Source organism: Megalobrama amblycephala, linkage group LG24, assembly GCF_018812025.1.
Source record: "Megalobrama amblycephala isolate DHTTF-2021 linkage group LG24, ASM1881202v1, whole genome shotgun sequence".
Lineage (NCBI taxonomy): Eukaryota > Metazoa > Chordata > Actinopteri > Cypriniformes > Xenocyprididae > Megalobrama > Megalobrama amblycephala.
Window position 1 is genome coordinate 20,780,805 of NC_063067.1, and position 20,226 is coordinate 20,801,030.

Consider the following 20,226-nt stretch of genomic DNA (forward strand, 5'->3'; position numbering starts at 1 on the left):
CGTTGCTGTCTTGATGCCAGCCAATCACTGCATTGCCGATCATAGTTTTGTGTGTAGATATATCTGCCCTTTCCAATGAACACACAGTAAAATCAGACAACTTAATCCAGATATTTTAATTAAATCTGCAAATTCATTTGAAGAACCAAATTAGCCAGAGATTTGTGATTAGAAAATCTGGCATCTGTCAAATAATCTCAGATGATTTGATAAATAACATCCATTTAGAAAACATGGTGAATTTTCATTTGATGCCGACGTTTTCTTCTTACGTGTAGCGGCTTCAAGAAGAGGACTAGTTTGTGTTGTCTATAAACAGTTAGATGCCACGAGGAAAGACAAAATTAAAAATTCCCCATTTAGAATCACTGATATAAGATTAACCAATTAAAGTTGGCATGAAACTTTAGTTGCAATAATCTTTTATTCCCTATAATTAAATTTGTGATGTAAATTAGTGAAATGGCTTCTGGAATTAGAAGAAGAAAAGTAGAGAGGGACTGTATTTCAGGCATATGAATTTGAAAAAAAAAAAAAGACATGCACGGATAAATCCTTTATAATAAACACTGCAACATTCTGTAGAAAAAAAAGAAATTAATTATTTTAAAAAAATGTTATCCAGAGACATTATTTAAAAAGTCTTTATTAAATGGGCATTTTGAAAAGTATTTACAGGCAGATTTCTGTGTTCTCAGGCAGGGCATGACAAACCCGTCTGGTCTGATTTGTTACAGCACAATGGGTGAACAATGACATATCAGATTAAAGGGTATTTCCATAAACTGCAGGAGTCAGAGATATCATTCATGGACATCACAGGAGAGGAAGGTTTAGGAAGGAAATTAAAAAAAAAAAAAAAGCAAGGAGTTACAGTCAAAAAAGGTAGTATGGCTCTCCATGTTATAGACATTGTATTGCAAGAGCCAAAGCAACTAGGTCAACTGACTTAACACTCCAATAAAGTTGCGTTGTTAAGCCACCGGTGTGAGACATACTTTTCTCTTAGGTTTCAATAAAGTTAAATAATCTCTTATAGGATATTCTGTAATCCAGTCATAGAGGTGTTTTTCAAATGATCTTGAAGCCATACTTCATGTAAGCTTAACATTGCACCATCATTCAGTTAAAAACCTATTCACTGATACACAACTTCATTCATTTGCTCATATTTCCTCACAACAACCTGAGTTCCTACATAAGTAAAAAAAGAGAGAGAAAAGAAAATGGCCAACAGCAGATTTGATGAGGAAGTGAGGCGAGGGGAGCCAGCAAAATCACCCCCCCCCCGCTTCACTCCCTCCAGTTCTCCCCAGCACAACAAATATTTACAGAACTCATCTTTCCGTTGGATTTCACTTAAAAATGCACAGATCTAAAAATGACTACCTTTTTAAATCATATAAAAGGCATAGAAACGGTTTAAAAATGCCATTTGCTGCACTCATTTAATTTTCTACTAGTTTTTTATTATGTTTACTTTATGTAGAAATCAGGACAGTTAGAGGAAGACCCATGAGTAAAAAAAAAAAAGAAAACCGTAAACAATAAAGAACTTAAAGTCAGCTTAAGTTTCCACATTACACCCTCACTGTTTCTTACCCATTTAAAAACATATGGCAGTTAGCAGACCGAGCCAGTAATAAGCAAAATTAAAACAAAAGACAAACACAAGCAATACAAAAGCTTGAGAGAACAGTGTGGAAGGGAGGTCTGAATAATTAGTGATATTTCTAGAATTATTGCTGAAGGAAGCTGGTGCCTCATACCATCCTTTTATCGGTTTTAGCACATCCAGGACTTGTTATCTTCAGTTTCAAATGTCTTTTCATAGGGCTTGCTTGCATGACTTTTCAGGCTGGCTGCCAGTGACGGCTGAGTTACGTGAGGAAGGAACAATCATTCTGCAGTTCTGTTTCGTTTCTCTCTATTTTCATTTAGATTTTCGGGGGTGGGGGCTGGACATCACAGTGAGCAGTGTCCGGAAGCGAGGTCCTCATCACAGTGTAAAAAGTGGGGAACGTTCCCCATCCGCTCCTCTGGATCATGTTTCTTCCCCCCCCCCCCCGTTACATTCCACACACGCCGTGCTGGATTTGAGAGGGTTTTATACTTATTTGAAAAACTCACATCCTAAATATTGATAAAAATGATTAGATTTTCAACCGTATTGTGGGAGACCCACTATCGCCTCTCCCTTCCTCCCAGGAAAGGCTGCTATTCCTATCTGCGCTGGTGGTGAAAGCCTTGTGTACCATCTGGACCTGCTGGCTGTCGAACCACATGGTTTCCTGATCTGTTTTCCTCTGAAAGTGTATGGCTGCTTCCACGTGGAGATCTGATTGAGGATAGACAACGTGTAAAATATACAATCAAAAATATGAAATTGACATTTTAAAGTAGCCATTCATAAATATCAAAATTGCTGCATCTTTAGTACTGGAAGTACTTTTCTAGCCTATTTCTTAAATACACTACTTAATTGAAAACACGAAAATTATCCCATGATTTACTCACCCTCAAGCCATCCTCTAGGTGTATATCTTCTTTCAGACAGACACAATCAGAGATATATTTAAAGATATCCTTGCTCCTCAAAGCTTTATAATGGTTGTGAATGGGGGGCCACATTTTGAAGTAAAAAAAAAAAAAAAAAAAAAAAAAACAATGCATGCATCCATAAAAGTGATCCATACGACTCCATGCGTTTCTGTGAGAAAAATATCTATATTTAAAACTTCAATTCAAATAACTAGCTTCCGGTGGACGACCGTACGCATGCTGTGCAAGTCGACTTGCGCTAAATGAGTAACCACCTGACGCGATGTAGGAATGTCGTGAGCTTAGACACCTCTCGCAGTTCAAACAAATTGGGCTGGGCAACAAACTCAAGCTCCTCTTCTCTTTTATAATTTTTCAAAAATCGTTTTAAACTTCTAATTCATCCTCTGCGTTTTCACATTCATCACTGCATCGGGTCAGAGGTTACTCTTCTGCGGCAAATCGACGAGTACAGCCATCTGCTGAAAGCTAGTTATTATAGTTAATAAAGTTTTAAATATGGATGTTTTTTCTCACAAAAACCCATTGCTTCACAACAGAAAGCTTTTATTAACCCACTGGACTTGTATGGATTACTTTTATGATGGATGGATGCTTTTTTTTTTTGCTTCAAAATCTGGCCCCCCGTTCACAATCATTATAAAGCTCGGAGAGCAAGGATACATTTAAATACATATCCGATTGTGTTAGTCTGAAAGAAGATAGTCATATACACCTAGGATGGCTTGAGGGTGAGTAAATCATGGTATAATTTTAATTTTTGGGTGAACTAACCCTTTAACCCTTTATGATTGGATCATTATTAAAGTGATTATTATGTCTCTAGCATGTTATATGTTTGGCAACAGTTCTTCTAACCCTAATTGATGGAATATGTAGCTTTTCATTTCTTAAATAACCATGTACGAAGACACATCATGGCTATATTCCAGGATGATAACGTCAAGATTCATCAGGCTCAAATTGTGAAATAATGTTTGGGAGGGAGCATGAAGAATCATTTTTCACACATGAATCGGCACCTCTGATTCCAGACCTTAAATTCACTGAAAGTCTTTGGGATGTGCTGGAGGAGACTTTACAGAGTGCTCACCTCTTGCATTGTCAATACAAGATCTTGACCAAAAATTGATGCACCTCTTGATGGAAAGAAATGTTGTGATGTTATTTCCATCCATTTTTTTGGTCCAGATCTTTTACTGACAATGCAAGAGTCAAGTACTCTGTAAAGTCTCCTCCAAGTGTAGGGCTGCACAACGATTAATCGTGATTAATCGTTTGCAAAATAAAAGTCTGTTACGTAATATATGTGTGTGTTCTGTGTATAATAATTATGTATATATAAGTACATGCACATACATGTATATATTTAAGAAAAATTATATTTATATATAAAATATTTATATTTATATGTAATATAAAATATATATAAATATGTATATTTATTTATACATGTATATATTTCTTAAATTTATACATGTATGTGCATGTATTTATACAGTACAGTCCAAAAGTTTGGAACCACTAAGATTTTTAATGTTTTTAAAAAGTTTCGTGTGCTCACCAAGGCTACATTTATTTAATTAAAAATACAGTAAAAAAACAGTAATATTGTGAAATATTATTACAATTTAAAATAACTGTTTTCTATTTGAATATATTTCACAAAGTAATTTATTCCTGTGATGGCAAAGCTGAATTTTCAGCATCATTACTCCAGTCTTCAGTGTCACATGATCCTTCAGAAATCATTCTAATATGCTGATTTGCTGCTCAATAAACATTTATGATTATTTTCAATGTTGAAAACAGTTGTGTACTTTTTTTTTTTTTTCAGGATTCCTTGATGAATAGAAAGTTCAAAAGAACAGCATTTATCTGAAATACAAAGCTTCTGTAGCATTATACACTACCGTTCAAAAGTTTGGGGTCAGTAAGAATTTTTATTTTTTTGAAAAGAAATTAAAGAAATGAATACTTTTATTAAGCAAGGATGCATTAAATCAATCAAAAGTGGCAGTAAAGACATTTATAATGTTACAAAAGATTAGATTTCAGATAAACACTGTTCTTTTGAACTTTCTATTCATCAAATAATCCTAAAAAAAAATATTGTACACAAATATTTTGTACAATTGTACACATTAAATGTTTCTTGAGCAGCAGATCAGCATATTAGAATGATTTCTGAAGGATCATGTGACACTGAAGACTGGAGTAATGATGCTGAAAATTCAGCTTTGCCATCACAGGAATAAATTACTTTGTGAAATATATTCAAATAGAAAACAGTTATTTTAAATTGTAATAATATTTCACAATATTACTGTTTTTTTACTGTATTTTTAATTAAATAAATGTAGCCTTGGTGAGCACACGAAACTTTTTAAAAACATTAAAAATCTTAGTGGTTCCAAACTTTTGGACTGTACTGTATATACATAATTATTATACACAGAACACACACATATTTCGTAAACACAGACGTTTATTTTGCAAACAATTAATCGCGATTAATCGTTGTGCAGCCCTAAGTGAGAGTGACATCAGTGGCCTGTTGCATGAAGCTGGTTTCAATTGCTACCTAGGTAAGTTTGAGATAGTTTGAGCAAACTTTGGTTTTTCGGGCTCAAGAAGGTGGATTGGTTTTTTAGCTGTGTTCATCACCATGGTAACTTACGCTACACGGCTAACCTGCTCCAGGGGAGGTTTTATTCTGGGTTAGAGATCATAAACTAAATCTAACTAAATCTGGACCAATCTCTCCAAATTAAAGCAGTTTAGAGTGAAAGAAATTGAGAGACAAAACTTCCCATCTTTTGCTGCTAATTATTTATTGTATTTAAATTATATGAATTATAATTATATATTCATATTATATAGGCCTATTCATATAAAAATTATATTAATTGACCATTAATGTTAAACTTTGCTTTTAAATTAATATAAATACAATACATGCTTTAATATGACGTTTTTAAAACAGATTAAATTCACATGCATTCATTTGAGCTCTTTGTGAATCCATATAAATTATTAGGCCTATTTGTTTGATTCACGTGCATTTATATAGTCAAATATTTTCTTTCAGCTGCCTTCTCAAACTTTTGCTGCAGCAGTGTTTATTCCTGCCTTATTAATGCATTATATTTTTCATAACAATCTTAATCTTCAGAAGAGAAATGAATTGTGCCATCTCTCTCACAAGAACAAGTCAAACGGATGCTCTCCGTGTTTCGTGTGATTGGCTGTTTGTTCTTAATCGCAAACTCTGGAAAAAACCTGAGTTGACAGAGAACATTGATACCAAGCATTGTGAGACCTGATCTGAACCATATTTTGTGAAAACTGAATAGAGATTATCGAAGCATATACAGCACAATCTCAGATCTAATGGTGAGAACGCATGGGAAAGGTTATACATTATCTTAAAAAAAAAAAAAATGTTAGCTTCCAGAACCATGATAAGTTTTGCTCTATTCACCATGTCAGTATTTTACCGTTCTGAATTGGGTCTCTCTTGTGGTGTGTCATCAGGAGTAGCACTGCCGAGGATTCTCTTCCTGGCCTCTGCGTATTCTGCCTCTCGCTGAGCTAAGGATTTTACTTGCGGGGAGGGTCGAGTCTGCGTCACAGATGATCCTAAAGATCCATTACTGGAGGGTCGCTTCAAAATACGAATCTGTGGTGGGGGTGCCGCGGGGAGGGAGTCATCCTGGATTACGATCGCGGTTCTCATTGGAGAACGGCTCGAACTGCCACTTGAAAGTCTGGAAGAGCATAAAAAAAAAAGATAAGGAGTAAAACAAGGCGCAAAACATGGACTCAAAACACAGGGTTGACCTGACATACCTTTCTTTCTGACTGATTCGAAGCTTTTCCTCTAGTCTTCTCTCCATTTCCTAAGTTCAAAGTCAAGACAAACAAAAATTAAATAAAACTTATTCTATTGGAGATATTAAAGCATGAGGCAATCTTACAAAACAGTACAGTCATGCCGCTTCAAGGAGGGGGCCTCTGAAGCCGCAGCAAGTTTTCAATTTCACAAAGTTATTTATACATCCATAGTGCAGTGGCTAAATTAATGACAGGACCGAATTACAGAGTGCTGCCTGAGTAGGTAGACAATATATGGCCTTTCTAAACAGAGACAGAGGAAACATTTAAATGGAGGGAAACTTGTTTACAGAGCCTAATGGCAGGGGTGTAGATGTTACTGCCAACCTTTAAGAAAAACAAGTCTGTTTTAAAAGAGTTCAAAATTTGAAAGCAGACATGATAAATTATGATATATTGCTTTATCGGATATACACACTAAATCAGAGCGAAGTAAACAGGAGACAAGGAAAAGCAATGGACACCAATGGACTTTTTCACTGTTAAAGGGCACAGTTAAAGAGACAGTACACCCAAAAATGAAAATTCTGTCATCAATTATTCATATTTTTCGTTGGAAATATGTATGACTTTCTTCTGTCGAACACAACAGATGATGTTAGAGAGAAAAACATTCTCAGTCACGACTTACTTTCATTGTATTGAAAACAATTTTAATGATTGTGAATGGAGACTGCTGAGACTGTCGGTCAATAAGATTCTGCCTCAACATATATTATTTTGTACAAAGGAAAAAAGGTCTGTAAAGTGATGAAAAGTTTTCCTTTATTTTTTTTTCATTCTGACTGAACTATTCTTTCAAATTAATCCGCAAAACAATAGCACGGCTCACGAGAACCACACATCTCTATAAGAAGCAGAAAGTTATAACAAGAGCCATACTTTCTTTTTTGGACAAACCTTCCATTTTTATCCCAAATCACTACAAATACTTATATTAAATAAAGATGTGAATTTGCAAACAGTATAATTTACAACAGACCCCAAGAGAAACTGAAAACTTGTGAAAACCGCCTGTTGACTGTCTGAATGGGGACTATCCCACCTCGATACTCAGCTGCTTTCAAATCGTATTTCCGCATAAAAATAAACTCTGAACACACATAATAAGACACGATTACAATACTTTGTCTATGACATCCAACAAGTCTCAGTCCATTCGGCAGCCATCTTTGGTTTCAGACGCGATGGCAAAGAAAGATTTCTCCCTTTTATGCAACAGAAGTTGCACCGGCTAACTAGCATTAGTTAGCAGTTAGTTTATGTCATTTGCTTAGAACACAAATTGTTTAACGTGACTCACGAACGTGCCGCTTCACCAGCTGCCATCATCAAAATCGTCTCTATTTATACCTACTGGTTTAAAGTAAAAATATCCCACAACATCTGTTTTGGGACCAGTTTCCCTTTAACTGCGGCCTACCGCCCAACTCTAAATACACAGGCGTGACTAGCAAGCTAGCATGAAGCCAGTGGGATGAATCATTCTAATGCTCCACGCGAGGCTGCCTACACTGAAAAGACAATTTGTGCAAGCGCGGAGAAAGCGCAGCTATCGCATATTTACCCCACTGTCGGCGGCCTCTTCCCAGCTCTCGGCGACCTCCTCATCATCCATGTTTCCACTCTTGGCTAACTAGGGGCTTCCCTCAGTCCACACGCTAACGCACATTTTCCCTCTACAGCGTCAGTGAGCTGCTTAGTGAGCTAGTGAGTCTTACACGGTAGCGCCACCTGCTGCAGGGAGGATAGACTTACTGTGGCCTCTGGACATTCATTTCAAAAGTGCCCCAAAAATGACAAACTTCATAGAAAATGAATAGTAAACAGCCTAAAATAGCTTATATTACAGATTTTACCTCTTCAACTTCCGTCGAATTAAAAAAAAATCTTTCAGTTTCTGTTTTTACTCTATTTATGGAATGTGCATACAGATTTTAAAGTGATGGACAGGAAAAATGCACATATAAGCTACTTTTATTCATCATAAACAGCACAGACTTAATTAATAAAATGAACACAATAACACAGTGCATCTGTTCAAATGACACATCAAAACATAACACTCATTTATAATAATAATAATAATAATAATAATAAACAGCCTAAGCATTAAAGCATCTTTATTATAAGTAGCTTATAAAGTGCTCATACACTTCATTAAGTAAAAGGATATTAATTATTTTATAGGTATAGGTACAAGTCAAATGCTATTATTTTTTAGTCCTACAACCCCTGGCAAAAAGTGTGGAATCAACACACTTGGAGGAAATTCACTCAGATTTTTTATGTTATAGCAAACTCTGAAACTCTGATATAAATCACTGATATGGCACAAAAAATTTATTTTTTTTCAATAGCTTAACATTATGACTATATGAAACATATCTCAAAAAACTTCACTGACATATCTTTTATTAACAGCATGTCTTTTTCAAGATCAAGTAGGAAAAAAGTTTGGAATCATTCAATGTTGAGGAAAAAATGATGGAATCATCTTTTAATTTCCATTTCTAAAACAAATACCAGGACAAGTCTAAAAATGCTAATTAGTCATCAGTTAAAAGGGAGTGCTCACACACCTTAAAGGTGCTATAGAGGATGTTTTCAACGACTGAGAAACCAAAGACTGTTAGTGAGTTTTTGAAATGAGCGCGTGCGTAAGAACAACCCCCTTCCTTCACAGCTCATTTCGAGGGAACGCCTCCCAAAACTTGTGCACGAGTATTGGAACACAAGTGTTTGTTTACCACCGGCATTCGCTGTGTCGTGTTAATGGATTCATTATGTCGGACTCATCGCAGGTAACTCATAATCTGCAGTTGTTACTCCTGACAAAAACATTGCATGCGGTGCCTGTGGAAAGTTACTGGAGCGCGCACGTCTCTCACAAGGAACGTCATGGCAGTTGATTGACAAGCCAGAGGGCCAATCGTTTATGCGATGATCGCGTAAACGATTGGCTGATGTTTTTAAGGCCCTACCTTGTGCACAGATGATGTATATTGATATTATTCCTAATAAATAGTCTTTTATCAGTTAGTCAAGACAGTTTCAAGTAATATTGCAAAAATGTATAAAACAAAACATCCTCTATAGCACAAGCTGTTGGACTTGGCTAATTGAAAGGAAACATGGCTTCATGAGCTGTCAGTTGAAACAGTGGAAAGGATTATAAAACTCATTCAACAAGGAATTTCAACATGGAGTGTGGCCAAAGAAGTTGGTTACTCCCAGTCAGCTGTGTCTAAAATTTGGTGCAAGTATAAACTGAGTGGGAAGGTTATAAAAGGAAAACATACAGGCAGACCAAGGAAGATGTCAAATTTCCCAACTCATTTATGATATGGGGTTGCATGTCAGGTAAAGGACCAGGGGAGATGGCAATCATTACCTCAACAGTCAATGTACAGGTGTACATTGAAATTTTGGACACTTTTCTCATCCCATAGAAAATAGGTTTGGTGATGATGAAGCCATTTTTCAGGATGACAATGCATCAAAGCTTTTCTTCAGGAAAGGCACATCAACTCAATGACATGGCCATCAAACAGTCCGGATCTCAATCCAATTGAAAATTTATGGTGGAAATTGAAAAAACTGGTCTAAGGCTCCAAAGCTGCTGTCAACTGCTATTCGAGAATGCTGGAAACAGATTGATGGGGAATATTGTTTTTTATTAGTGAAGTCCATGCCTCAAAGAATTCAGGCAGTCATAAAAGCCAGAATAGGAGCAACAAAATACTAATTGTATTTTTTATTTTTGCTGATGATGATTCCATAATTCTTTCCTCAACATTGAATGATTCCATATTTTTTTCCTCTACTTGATCTGTAAAAAGACATGCCATTAATAAATAAAAAATATATAAGTGATTTTGTTGAAGGCATGTTTAATGAAGCCAGAATGTTAAGCTATTTAAGAAAACTTTTTTTTTTTTGGGGTTATATCTATGATTTGTTTGTTTGCTAAAAAGTAAAAAATCTGAGTGAATTTCCTCCAAGTGTGGTGATCCCATAATTTTTGCCAGGGTTTGTATACTGTAGTTTTAACATCTTATATAATTATCATATAATAATTATACGACAGAAAATGGTTTTAAAATAGTTTCAGAGGATAAAGCACGTCTGAAGGACAAGTGCGCACTCTACTGCGCATTTCGTTGCAAAGCAAGAATGTGTACAAACCAGTATACCGACTATAAAACACATCTCTCACGTGCCCGGTCTGCTTCAGTCCAAAGTTCTCAAGGTAATTGCTAATAGGAATTAAATAATAGGCTAATTAAAAAAAACAGCGTATTAATTATTTCGTGTTTCGTTTTGTAGTACTAGGCTACTAAGTCGTTTAACATTCAGCAACAGCAAATCAATCATGCTAAATCATAGTGAGCCTTGAAACGATTTGGACTCTTATATAAGTCTTATATAATATAAAACACATTACCATGTTTTGGTTAACAATTATGAAACGGTTATTTGCTTAATCACAGCTAGTTATAAGGGGAAAATGGATGGGACAACACGGGAAGCGTTGTTTCCAATTCAGGGTATCCCATTACCAGAGCGGGTGGTGAAGTACTGGGCAAGAGTGGAACAGTTCCAGGCGTCAAAAGAGGATTTGCTCATTGCCACATATCCTAAAGCAGGTAGAGTACAGAAGAAGGAAACAACGAGACGAAGTCAACACAAATCAATTTAAATAATAAAACCATATCGTCTGTAAAAGGAACTACATGGACACAGGAAGTAGTGGATCACATCCAGAATGAAGGGGATGTTGGAAGGTGCAGGCGCGCGCCTACTCAAGAGCGCATGCCGTTCTTAGAGATGACCTCTCCAGATGGTTTAAGTGCTGGTATGTTTTATAGAACCAAAAAAGAAAATGTTTGGCAACTTTAACACACACTGGTTTAAGGGGACTTTCCATAGGCGTAATGGTTATATAGCCTATATGTTTATGCTATCCTCTAATAAACTGTGTAATGTTTTAGGTATAACTAAGCTGGAGGTTATGGATCCCCCTCGTGTTATCAAAACTCATCTTCCTATCCAACTTGTGCCTCGTTCTTTCTGGGAGGCTGGTTGCAAGGTTAAAAGAAGTTTTTATGTGCTGTAGCCTTAAAAATATAACATTATTTTTTGTGAATGCCAACCCCTCCTGCATTTCTCCATAGGTTATATATATGGCCCGTAATCCGAAAGACACTGTGGTTTCATATTATCATTTTGACCGCATGAATCTTACCCAGCCAGAGCCTGGCACTTGGCAGCAATATCTGGAAAAGTTCATGACAGGGCAATGTGAGTCATAATTCATTATATTGCCTTATTCTGTGTCGTGTTAAAAGTTAACGGACTAAATGATGATGACTTGAATGAACTCGTAATGACTGAATCATTTTTTTTCAGTGGGTTGGGGATCCTGGTATGACCATGTTAAAGGATACTGGAGGGAAAGGCAAAACAAGAAAATCCTTTACATATTCTTTGAAGACATGAAAGAGGTCAATCTGCTTTCTACAAAACATTCATATTACATAGCCTATTATTTTTTTCTATAAAAAGTCTCAGTACTTAAGTCTTATTGCTTGAGTATTTGAATAAATTGTAGCCTATAACTTATTTATCATTTCAGGACCCTGTTCGTGAAGTAATCCGCATTGCTCAATTCCTTGGAAAGCAGTTATCGAAAAGTATGCTAGATCATATTGTGCAAATGACAGCGTTTTCTGCTATGCGAGAAAACCCCATGGCAAACTACTCAACTATTCCAGACACAATCTTTGATCGTACAGCCTCAGAGTTCATGAGAAAAGGTTGAAGTATGAATTAATGATTTAATCTTTTCGGGATATTTCCTATTATTTTTTTCCTGAATTTTTATTTATTTTATTTTAAAGGTGAGGTTGGTGACTGGAAGAATCACTTCAATGCAGAAGAGGATGCTGCTTTTGAGGAACATTACTGCAGATTAATGGCTGATTGTCCTATTCCAATACGGTTCACAGTATGAAAGATTCAGATGGAGTGTGTCTGTTTCCTAGCCCAGAAAACATAATTACAGTTTCATAAACGACTAAATATTATTAATTATTAATGTTGAATATATGTAATCCCATTTGCTCCTATTTTTGTGTTTACCTGTATTTTTTGATGACCAAGACAATGTAATATTAATGTAGTGTGAATGGGTGGTAGCTGTTACTCATTCAAAGCTCTTGTATGCAGTGTAAAGTTCAAGTGCCCTCATGAAATCAATGGGACATACATGTTATCTGTATCCGGAAATGGAAATAATCCTCAACAGAGGGCAGAAGTGTAATAAAAAAATAATAGTTTTCAAAGCTTTGAATCACAGGAAGAGGCCAAAAAAAAAAATACATTAAAACTTTGTGGCTGTAATAAATCAAATCTTCATACAGTCGTAAAAAGTGATCAAGGCCTAAGTGACCTTTGAGATCTAGCCTACCAAACCTCCAACTCTCATATCTGTAAATGATAAAGGTCTTACGTGAGTGAGGTTCGCAAACAACGCGACTGAATGTAACAAAATAAGGTCAGTGATATTGATGATTTTGATTTGTTAAGATTTTGTTTTTGTTTGTGTGTGTGTGGCCAATTTGACTAGTATGTAAACAAGTGATTGGTGCATTAAACAATTTCTCACTTTCATAGGCATGTTGTCCTTCATTTCCTGGTTTGTGCCAAGTGTTCCTACATGGCTAACACCAAGTGCTATTCCTGTACATAGTGTTTTACAAGGTGACTCATTTCAAATAAAGGAGTTAATTCATTGATGTATAACTAATATTTAAAAGCAAATGATCTGATGGTATCTTTGTCTATATGCATTGTATATATATATATATATATATATATATATATATATATATATATATATATATATATATGAATATTAAAGTATTTTATTATATAATATAAATATATACTGATATATTATTATATTACAGTATGTTTTGTGCTGCTTAACATTTTGTGGAAACAATTATATCATTCAAACATTTGTGGTAAGATTAAAAAAGAGAGAAATTAATACCTTTATTTATCAAAGATACATTAAATTGATCCAAAATGACAGTGAAGACATTTATAATGTTATAAAAGATTTCTATTTTGATAAATGCTTTAATAAATTAATGTAATGAATGCAAATAAAAGTTGTTAATTGAACTTTCTATTAATCAAAGAATCCTGAAAAAAGTATCACGATTTCCACAAAAATATTAAGCAGCACAACTGTTTGCAACATTGATAATGAATGTTTCTTGAACAGCAAATCAGATTTCTGAAGGATTTTGTGACACTGAAGACTGGAATAATGATGCTGAAAATTCAGCTTTGCCATCACAGGAATAAATTAAAATTTTAAATATATTCAAATAGAAAACAGTTCTTTTAATTTGTAATAATATTTCACAATATCATTGTTTTTACTGCATTTCTGATTAAATAAATGCAGCCTTGGTGAGCATAAGAAACTTCTTTTAAAAACATTAAAAAATGTAATGTTTCCAAATATTTGTTGTGTGTTTTATGTTAATCACAGGGCTTGTGGGTGCTTGCGGAATCTGGATTCTCCGTAACCTTTTAAAAACATACTTGTTTGTTGAGGCACAAAGGTAAGTATATTAATTATGTGTGCTTTGCTATTAAGTCCATGCTGTATGGTTGATGATAATAATACATATAAAGCTAGATGGTGTGTGGATTTTTTTTTTTTTTTTTTTTTTTTTTTGCATATTTCACTTGTCTGTCATTTTAAGTATTGCAGATCCTGAAACAAACCTTAAACAAAAGAACAGACTTAATGGTGGACTAACAGAGAAAATCCAGTTCTGGATCCTTACAGCGGTTCTTTCCGTTGTGGGGTCCCGTGTTGCATCACTGGTAGTTTTAGAGTTCTCCCTTAGAGCCATTTCAGCACGGATCACAGGAGGATCAGTACGAACAAAATTCATTGTGACATTTCAAACATTTTTGCATGACAACTCATAATCATTCTAGATAAAACATTCCTGTTCTTTTTGTTTAGGACTCGATAATTGACCCATTGTTACTGCTGCTTGTCCAGTGCCAGTTCTCTTTGGGCTGCGCACTAACCTGCAGCCTTAATTTCCTCCATGAGGGGGCACCACAAGGCTGGTTAAGCCTCCTCCTTGCATTTGGACTGAGCTGGTTCTTGGCAAGCCGATGCAGCAAAGTTTGGAGACATGTAAAGACAATGTATCTAATACATAGCACACAGCGCTATTGTGGACTCTGCATTGGACTCTTAACCACTGGCTCTTACATATTAACCTGGCTCTGTATTGCCCTAATTATAACTTTTAGTGTGTCTGGAATCGCTGCCATATCAAACATAAACCAACAATTTCTGTCAACCAGTGAGGCTCTACGATTTTGGACCCCACTCACAATCTGCTACATACTTCTGGTTGTGTATATGAATGGTAAGACAAAGAAATTATAAGACTTAGTGGTTTCAGCACTGGAATTCCCTTGACAAATAATAAAAACATTTATGAATTCAGAAAATTATATTAGGCTTTTTTTTGCTGTATTTATTTGATCAGATATACAGTAAATACAGTAATAATGTGAAATGTTATTACAATTTAAATAGCCTATCTGTTTTCTATTTTAATATATTTTAAACTGCAACTGATGGCGAAGCTGAATATTCAGCAGCCATTATCTACTCCAGTCTTCAGTATCACATGATCCAGCATGTAAAATGCTGATTTGGTGCTCACGAAACATTTATTATTATTATCGATATTGAAAACAGTTGAGCTGCATGCTTAATATTTTGGTGAAAATGTGATATATTTTCCTTTTATGAATAGAAAGTTCAAAAGAACAGCATTAATTTGAAACAGAAGACTTTTTTAAACATTAGCCTATAATTATCTTCAGACAGTAAATACTGTCACTTTTGATCAATTTAATGTGTCCTTGCTAAGTAAAAGTATTAATTTCTTTGGAAAAACAAAACAAAAATGCAATCTTACTGAACCCAGACTTTTGAACAGCATGTAAGTACATTTCACGCCAACATTGCTCATCTTTTGAGTCTAATCATGAATATATACTGATTCTTTCAGAGGATCGCCATCAACAGCCTGGCCAGCAGATTCTCAATACAGTTGTTGTGCGACTGGGTGGCCTTTTCGTGTTACTAATTACAGTGGGCAGGTGGTCAGATGTACTCCATGTTCTAATCTGTTTCATTGGTGAAGCTGCATGCCTGTTACCATCTCAAGACCTTTTGGAAGCCATATATCAGGTTAGCACTAATAATGAATTGTATTTGGTGATGTCTTTGTTTGATCCCCACATCATCCATTAGATAACTAATATACTTTATTTTTGCAGCATGCCACCTACATGCCTAAAGGCCCATTAAAAAGACCTGAAAACCAGGGAGAACAAAAGAAACTGGAAAAATTTGACTGATCTTGGATGAAAACACACTTAACCTAAATTATATATTCTCTCAAAATACAATCATTGCTGCTTCAGTAAATACCAGGCTGTAAACACAACCCCACGAGGGTCTGTGTTTTGTCTAAAAAATGTACATTTAATAGATGTGCTATTCTGTCCTTAAAATAAATGCATTACTCCCTCATTATTTTAGTACTGCATGAAATGAAGGCCTTCTTATGAATAGCTTTTATCATAATATATACAGCCATTCACTGTATATAGGCCTATATAGTGAACTGAATTCCCTCTACACCTAGCCTATACATTATTCATAATCCCAGTTTTCTAATTCAGTTCTTGTCACAATATTAATTTTGGATTATCTATGATGACTTGGTTTGAGCAAATAGTTGTAAGGCTATTCAGAAGTCACCCACGCATTATAATATAAAGAAAATACAACAAAAACAGTTCAAAGCAGCAATTACACTTTTATATTACACAACACAATTACGTGGTGGCTTTTAACATCTTTTGAGCCCTATAACATTTAAGTTCCGTCAATCCCTTGGCAGCAGCACCCAAGCGCTAAAGAAGTTAAACTGAACTTGAACCCAAAAATAACTCCACTGGAAACAAAATGGCCGCGGCGCTGTCACTTCTTTTGTTGTGCTGGTTTTGTCTACACTTGGCTATGCTCAAAATGGCGTCATATTTCAAAAAAACATTATTTTGGTATCTGGCGCCAAAAAGTAACAACTGAACAATAAAGAACATCGAGTGTGTGATCTGTTTTGTAAATCGCTCTGGTCTGGTATTTAATCTGTGGGTGTTTAATTCTTCACAGTAAGGCTATGCAAGATGTTTTCATGCACTCAGACATACATGGACAAAACATTTCTCTCAAACGCATTCCACATTTTGTCCTTGTTTTTGTTTACAAACCCGTCGTTTCCTCTGCCGAATAAATAGATTACAATTATATTTTTTTAGTAACTTAGTAAAGCAGTAAATGTCTTCTTGTCCTTAGAAGATTGCCACACCGTCTTGAATTGTTTAGGAGCGGAGAAAAAAGGAACATTTGGTGTCCAAGTATCCAAGGGGATTAATTTATTGTATAACATGCAACCATACTGTATAGGCCTAAATTGCGCATTTGTATTTCCATTGTGCAATTAATCCCAAATCCAATTCCAAAAGCACTGTCAAAGAATTACATTTTATTAGTTAAATTCCATAAATAATAAGGATTTAGGCAGATCCAGAAAGTCCATGCAATTCCCGTGAAGACTCAAGATTAGTATGTGGCTTGCTTGAGAACCAGCTCCACCTCAGTACAAGTTCCAGAATTTTCTGCCAGTCAGAGGGTTTGTAATTGCTCTTTGTCAAAACTCTATGTGGGCGTATAAAGCGCATGCGCGATTCATCCATTGCGGTCCCTGTTTTGCCGCATTCTGGCGCATGCGTAAATCAAACCTTACTCCTCGTGCATGGCTGGAAAACAGTCAAATGTTTATTTTAATAAGGAAATGGTATATGATAGGGCATTTTCTTTAAGATGGTATTGATTGCCGCAAGCTGGATACTATTAATCATTCTTATTTTAATGTTGGACCCTTGTAAACTGGTATTAATTATTAAGCTTACATTCAACGCGATGCTTGTCTTTTCAATTACTATAAAAAGATATCGTTCTTGTAGTTAGGTCGGGGAGATGTCTGACCATAATCTCCCACAAATGCAGGTGGAACTATTATTAGGTTATCTGGATAGATCCAGTTGTCAAAATTATTTCTAATAGGCACTCATGATTTGTTTTGACTTGTGAGTCGTATATCAAACAGATGGTTCCCACCTGGATTTTGGGAAAACAAATGGATGTATAAACGTATACAAAGCAGCAATAGTGAAGCATACTGTCAACACCGTCCAAGCCACTGAGTCATTAATAATTTGCGGTAAACCACAAGTCACATACACTGTACACCCCAAGATTATGATTAACTTGCATATTTAAAGTCCTGTTCTTCAAATAGCCTGTCAAATGTCAAACTAAAGCAAAGGGAACCAAGTCTGACTTTTACCTTGCAACCTTAACCAGGGCATAAATCCAACGTATATGCACATTTTAACATTTAAAGGTGATATTCAATATGTCTTATCCGATTTGATCCATGTGGTATTCCGAGTGCTCATTGCATATGCGCGATCTCGTCAAGAACCGGAGCGCGCTCCTCGACAGCAAGGTTCAGGCTCTCGTAGTCAACACAGCTTTCAAGTGCAAGCGGGTCCAATCGTAGTGTCGAGTCAGAGGAACTACTCGCCCCACCGTAACACACATTCAGTCGGATTTAACTCTGTAAAATCTTCTGTATGATCGGGGGACACCAAAACGCAGTATGGTCCGGGAAACCAGACATTTATGGGTGGGGAATTTACCAGAAAATGTACGAGAGGAAAAAATTATCGAGCACTTCAAACGGTAAGTGACGATTTGTGAGAGCGAGACAACATCCAGCAATGTGCTTCCTTCAAGTAATTGGGGGAAAACAATAGCAGCACACCGGTGCAGAGTTTAACACCTTAAATGTGTGCCACAACTTTCGCTGCTATTGAGTTGGCTTGTTTTGGCTCACTTAATGTACGCTGGCTAGTGAGTTAGCTTTCGAGAGTCGCAGTCGTCGCTAGGTTGCTAATTAGCACGGAGGGTCGCCTTCAAGCGCATTACTTGTAGCTGCGTAAATATTGGCTTCAGCTTGCTTTAATTTGCACCCCAGACGTCAGTAACCCAACATAAAGGTAGTAACTTCTGTTGTTGGATGGCTGAAAAAAATACTGCGAGCGAGTTGAATGGGCTAAATGGTGTCTACTATTAAAGGCATTACAGTGGGTGTTGTTTTGAGCCTCTTCGGCTCAGATGTCATGAATGGCAGGCAAGCGGTGACCGTGGCTGCATCTATAAGAAGTCAAACGTGGGGATACTTTTAAGACGAGTTCATGTATGAAAATGTTCACGACCATCCTGCAAATTATCATTATGCTAGTCTGAGAGCATGTGGCGACAGTTCCTACTGCTGCACCAATCGGACGTTTTAAGTTGTCAGTCAGAAGTTTGTGTATGGCGGTGATGTGAATGTATATTCAGCTATTTCGTCTTTCATGGCAGCAAGACATTATTTTAATTGTTTTCAGTGTTAAAAACACCCACGTCTGCACGTTGCACCCACATACCTATGCCAATGTCTGACCTGTTTGGATTCAGGTAATGCGAGGTGTCGTTTTTCATCGAATCCACGGGTTACGAAATCAGAATAACACGGTTTGTTGAAAGCAAATGGTGTGAATCTGTCCTGATCTCTCGTCTGAAATAACGTGGCGAGATTTCTTAGGAGTGACATCGTATATTAACTTAAACGTTGAACACATCTACTTAAAGTCGGCTGCGTTATTGTTTATAAAACGTAAACGGTATTATCGCCCAGCTCTCTATGTGTAAACATATCAAACTTCATCCGCATATATACAGTATACTCACATAAAGCGATACTATAGCAAATCTCAACTGCTTAAAGTCTCAAACTATATGCTAAATGCGACTATAATGCATGAAGATATTCTAAACATTAACGTTATTTTTTGTAAAGCTGCCTTGAAACAGCAGATATACATATAAAATTGCCTTGCCTTCACTAAAGACTGTTTAACGACTTCATTGACCACATTCATTACGGACAGTTACGTATTTGTACAAATACGATCAGACGTAGTCTTTGAAAAATGCAGGTGTGATCCAACTCATTATAATGGTGTTTTTGTATAGCCAGTATTGTGCTGGAGATGTTCAGGCTGGACTTTATGAGCGTAAGATATTACTTCGCACTAATATGAGATGAACCTACATCTAAGATTTGAGTAAATAATTTATTCATCTTGGACCAAGCGCTTTGTTGCCTCTACGGTAGCCTTTTGTTCAAATGCCTGTCTATTTAGCTTTGAATTGTGGTAATAACGGTCGCCCTTTGAACGGGAACTAAATTAAAACACGCTCATGCTCATTTGTGAGCAATATTAAAGGAGAAATTGTTTTCTGATATACACAGGAGAGAAATGCAGCTATATATATATATTTATGAAATGAAAGAAAATAAATGGTACCCCGAAGTGATTTGTGTACGGTGACTGTCAAAGCTCAGGTCAGTGCGGCAGAGGTACTTATTGAAGATGGGGGACGGGAGAATGAATAAGCAGTGTGAATAGGTTTGTAAAATGGCGACGGAGATTGTGTTGTGAAGTGTGAGAACTGGTGTGTCAGAC

The 20,226-nt window shown here is 36.1% G+C and overlaps 4 protein-coding genes and 1 long non-coding RNA gene across 8 annotated transcripts in view; 3 read left to right on the top strand and 2 right to left on the bottom strand.

The window, feature by feature from the left end:
• Positions 1–630: 630 nt before the first annotated feature.
• Positions 631–8,198, bottom strand: szrd1 (SUZ RNA binding domain containing 1). 2 transcript variants are annotated; one of them, XM_048177948.1, is made up of 4 exons: positions 8,027–8,198; positions 6,415–6,464; positions 6,063–6,332; positions 631–2,338 (listed from the first exon to the last, which is right to left on the bottom strand). In XM_048177948.1, the coding sequence occupies exons 1-4, from the start codon at positions 8,075–8,077 to the stop codon at positions 2,224–2,226; spliced, it is 486 nt and encodes a 161-aa protein (XP_048033905.1). In that variant the 5' UTR covers positions 8,078–8,198; the 3' UTR covers positions 631–2,223. The 2 variants fall into 2 exon arrangements, with proteins under 2 accessions (XP_048033905.1, XP_048033906.1); XM_048177949.1 differs by lacking the exon at positions 8,027–8,198 and adding an exon at positions 7,763–7,954.
• Positions 8,199–10,607: 2,409 nt separating this feature from the next.
• Positions 10,608–12,832, top strand: sult1st5 (sulfotransferase family 1, cytosolic sulfotransferase 5). The gene is made up of 8 exons (XM_048178381.1): positions 10,608–10,711; positions 10,953–11,108; positions 11,189–11,317; positions 11,454–11,551; positions 11,637–11,763; positions 11,872–11,966; positions 12,098–12,278; positions 12,363–12,832. The coding sequence occupies exons 1-8, from the start codon at positions 10,636–10,638 to the stop codon at positions 12,473–12,475; spliced, it is 975 nt and encodes a 324-aa protein (XP_048034338.1). The 5' UTR covers positions 10,608–10,635; the 3' UTR covers positions 12,476–12,832.
• A 56-nt stretch (positions 12,833–12,888) lies between these two features.
• Positions 12,889–16,117, top strand: tmem82 (transmembrane protein 82). Its single transcript, XM_048178380.1, has 7 exons — positions 12,889–13,018; positions 13,138–13,224; positions 14,030–14,102; positions 14,247–14,424; positions 14,516–14,933; positions 15,588–15,769; positions 15,859–16,117. The coding sequence occupies exons 2-7, from the start codon at positions 13,140–13,142 to the stop codon at positions 15,937–15,939; spliced, it is 1,017 nt and encodes a 338-aa protein (XP_048034337.1). The 5' UTR covers positions 12,889–13,018; positions 13,138–13,139; the 3' UTR covers positions 15,940–16,117.
• A 266-nt stretch (positions 16,118–16,383) lies between these two features.
• Positions 16,384–18,134, bottom strand: LOC125260160. The gene is made up of 2 exons (XR_007182977.1): positions 17,997–18,134; positions 16,384–17,406 (listed from the first exon to the last, which is right to left on the bottom strand). It is a non-coding gene; the product is annotated as an uncharacterized LOC125260160 (long non-coding RNA).
• Positions 18,135–18,160: 26 nt separating this feature from the next.
• Positions 18,161–20,226, top strand: part of spen (spen family transcriptional repressor) — a 34,094-nt gene continuing 32,028 nt past the window's right edge. The window contains exon 1 of one of the 3 annotated variants that reach the window (XM_048178375.1): positions 18,161–18,394. In XM_048178375.1, coding sequence (XP_048034332.1) covers positions 18,312–18,394 — 83 coding nt within the window. In that variant the 5' untranslated portion in view covers positions 18,161–18,311. Of the gene's footprint in view, positions 18,395–18,556; positions 20,170–20,226 lie in introns of those variants that run through there. The other 2 variants (XM_048178376.1, XM_048178377.1) reach the window with 2 other exon arrangements.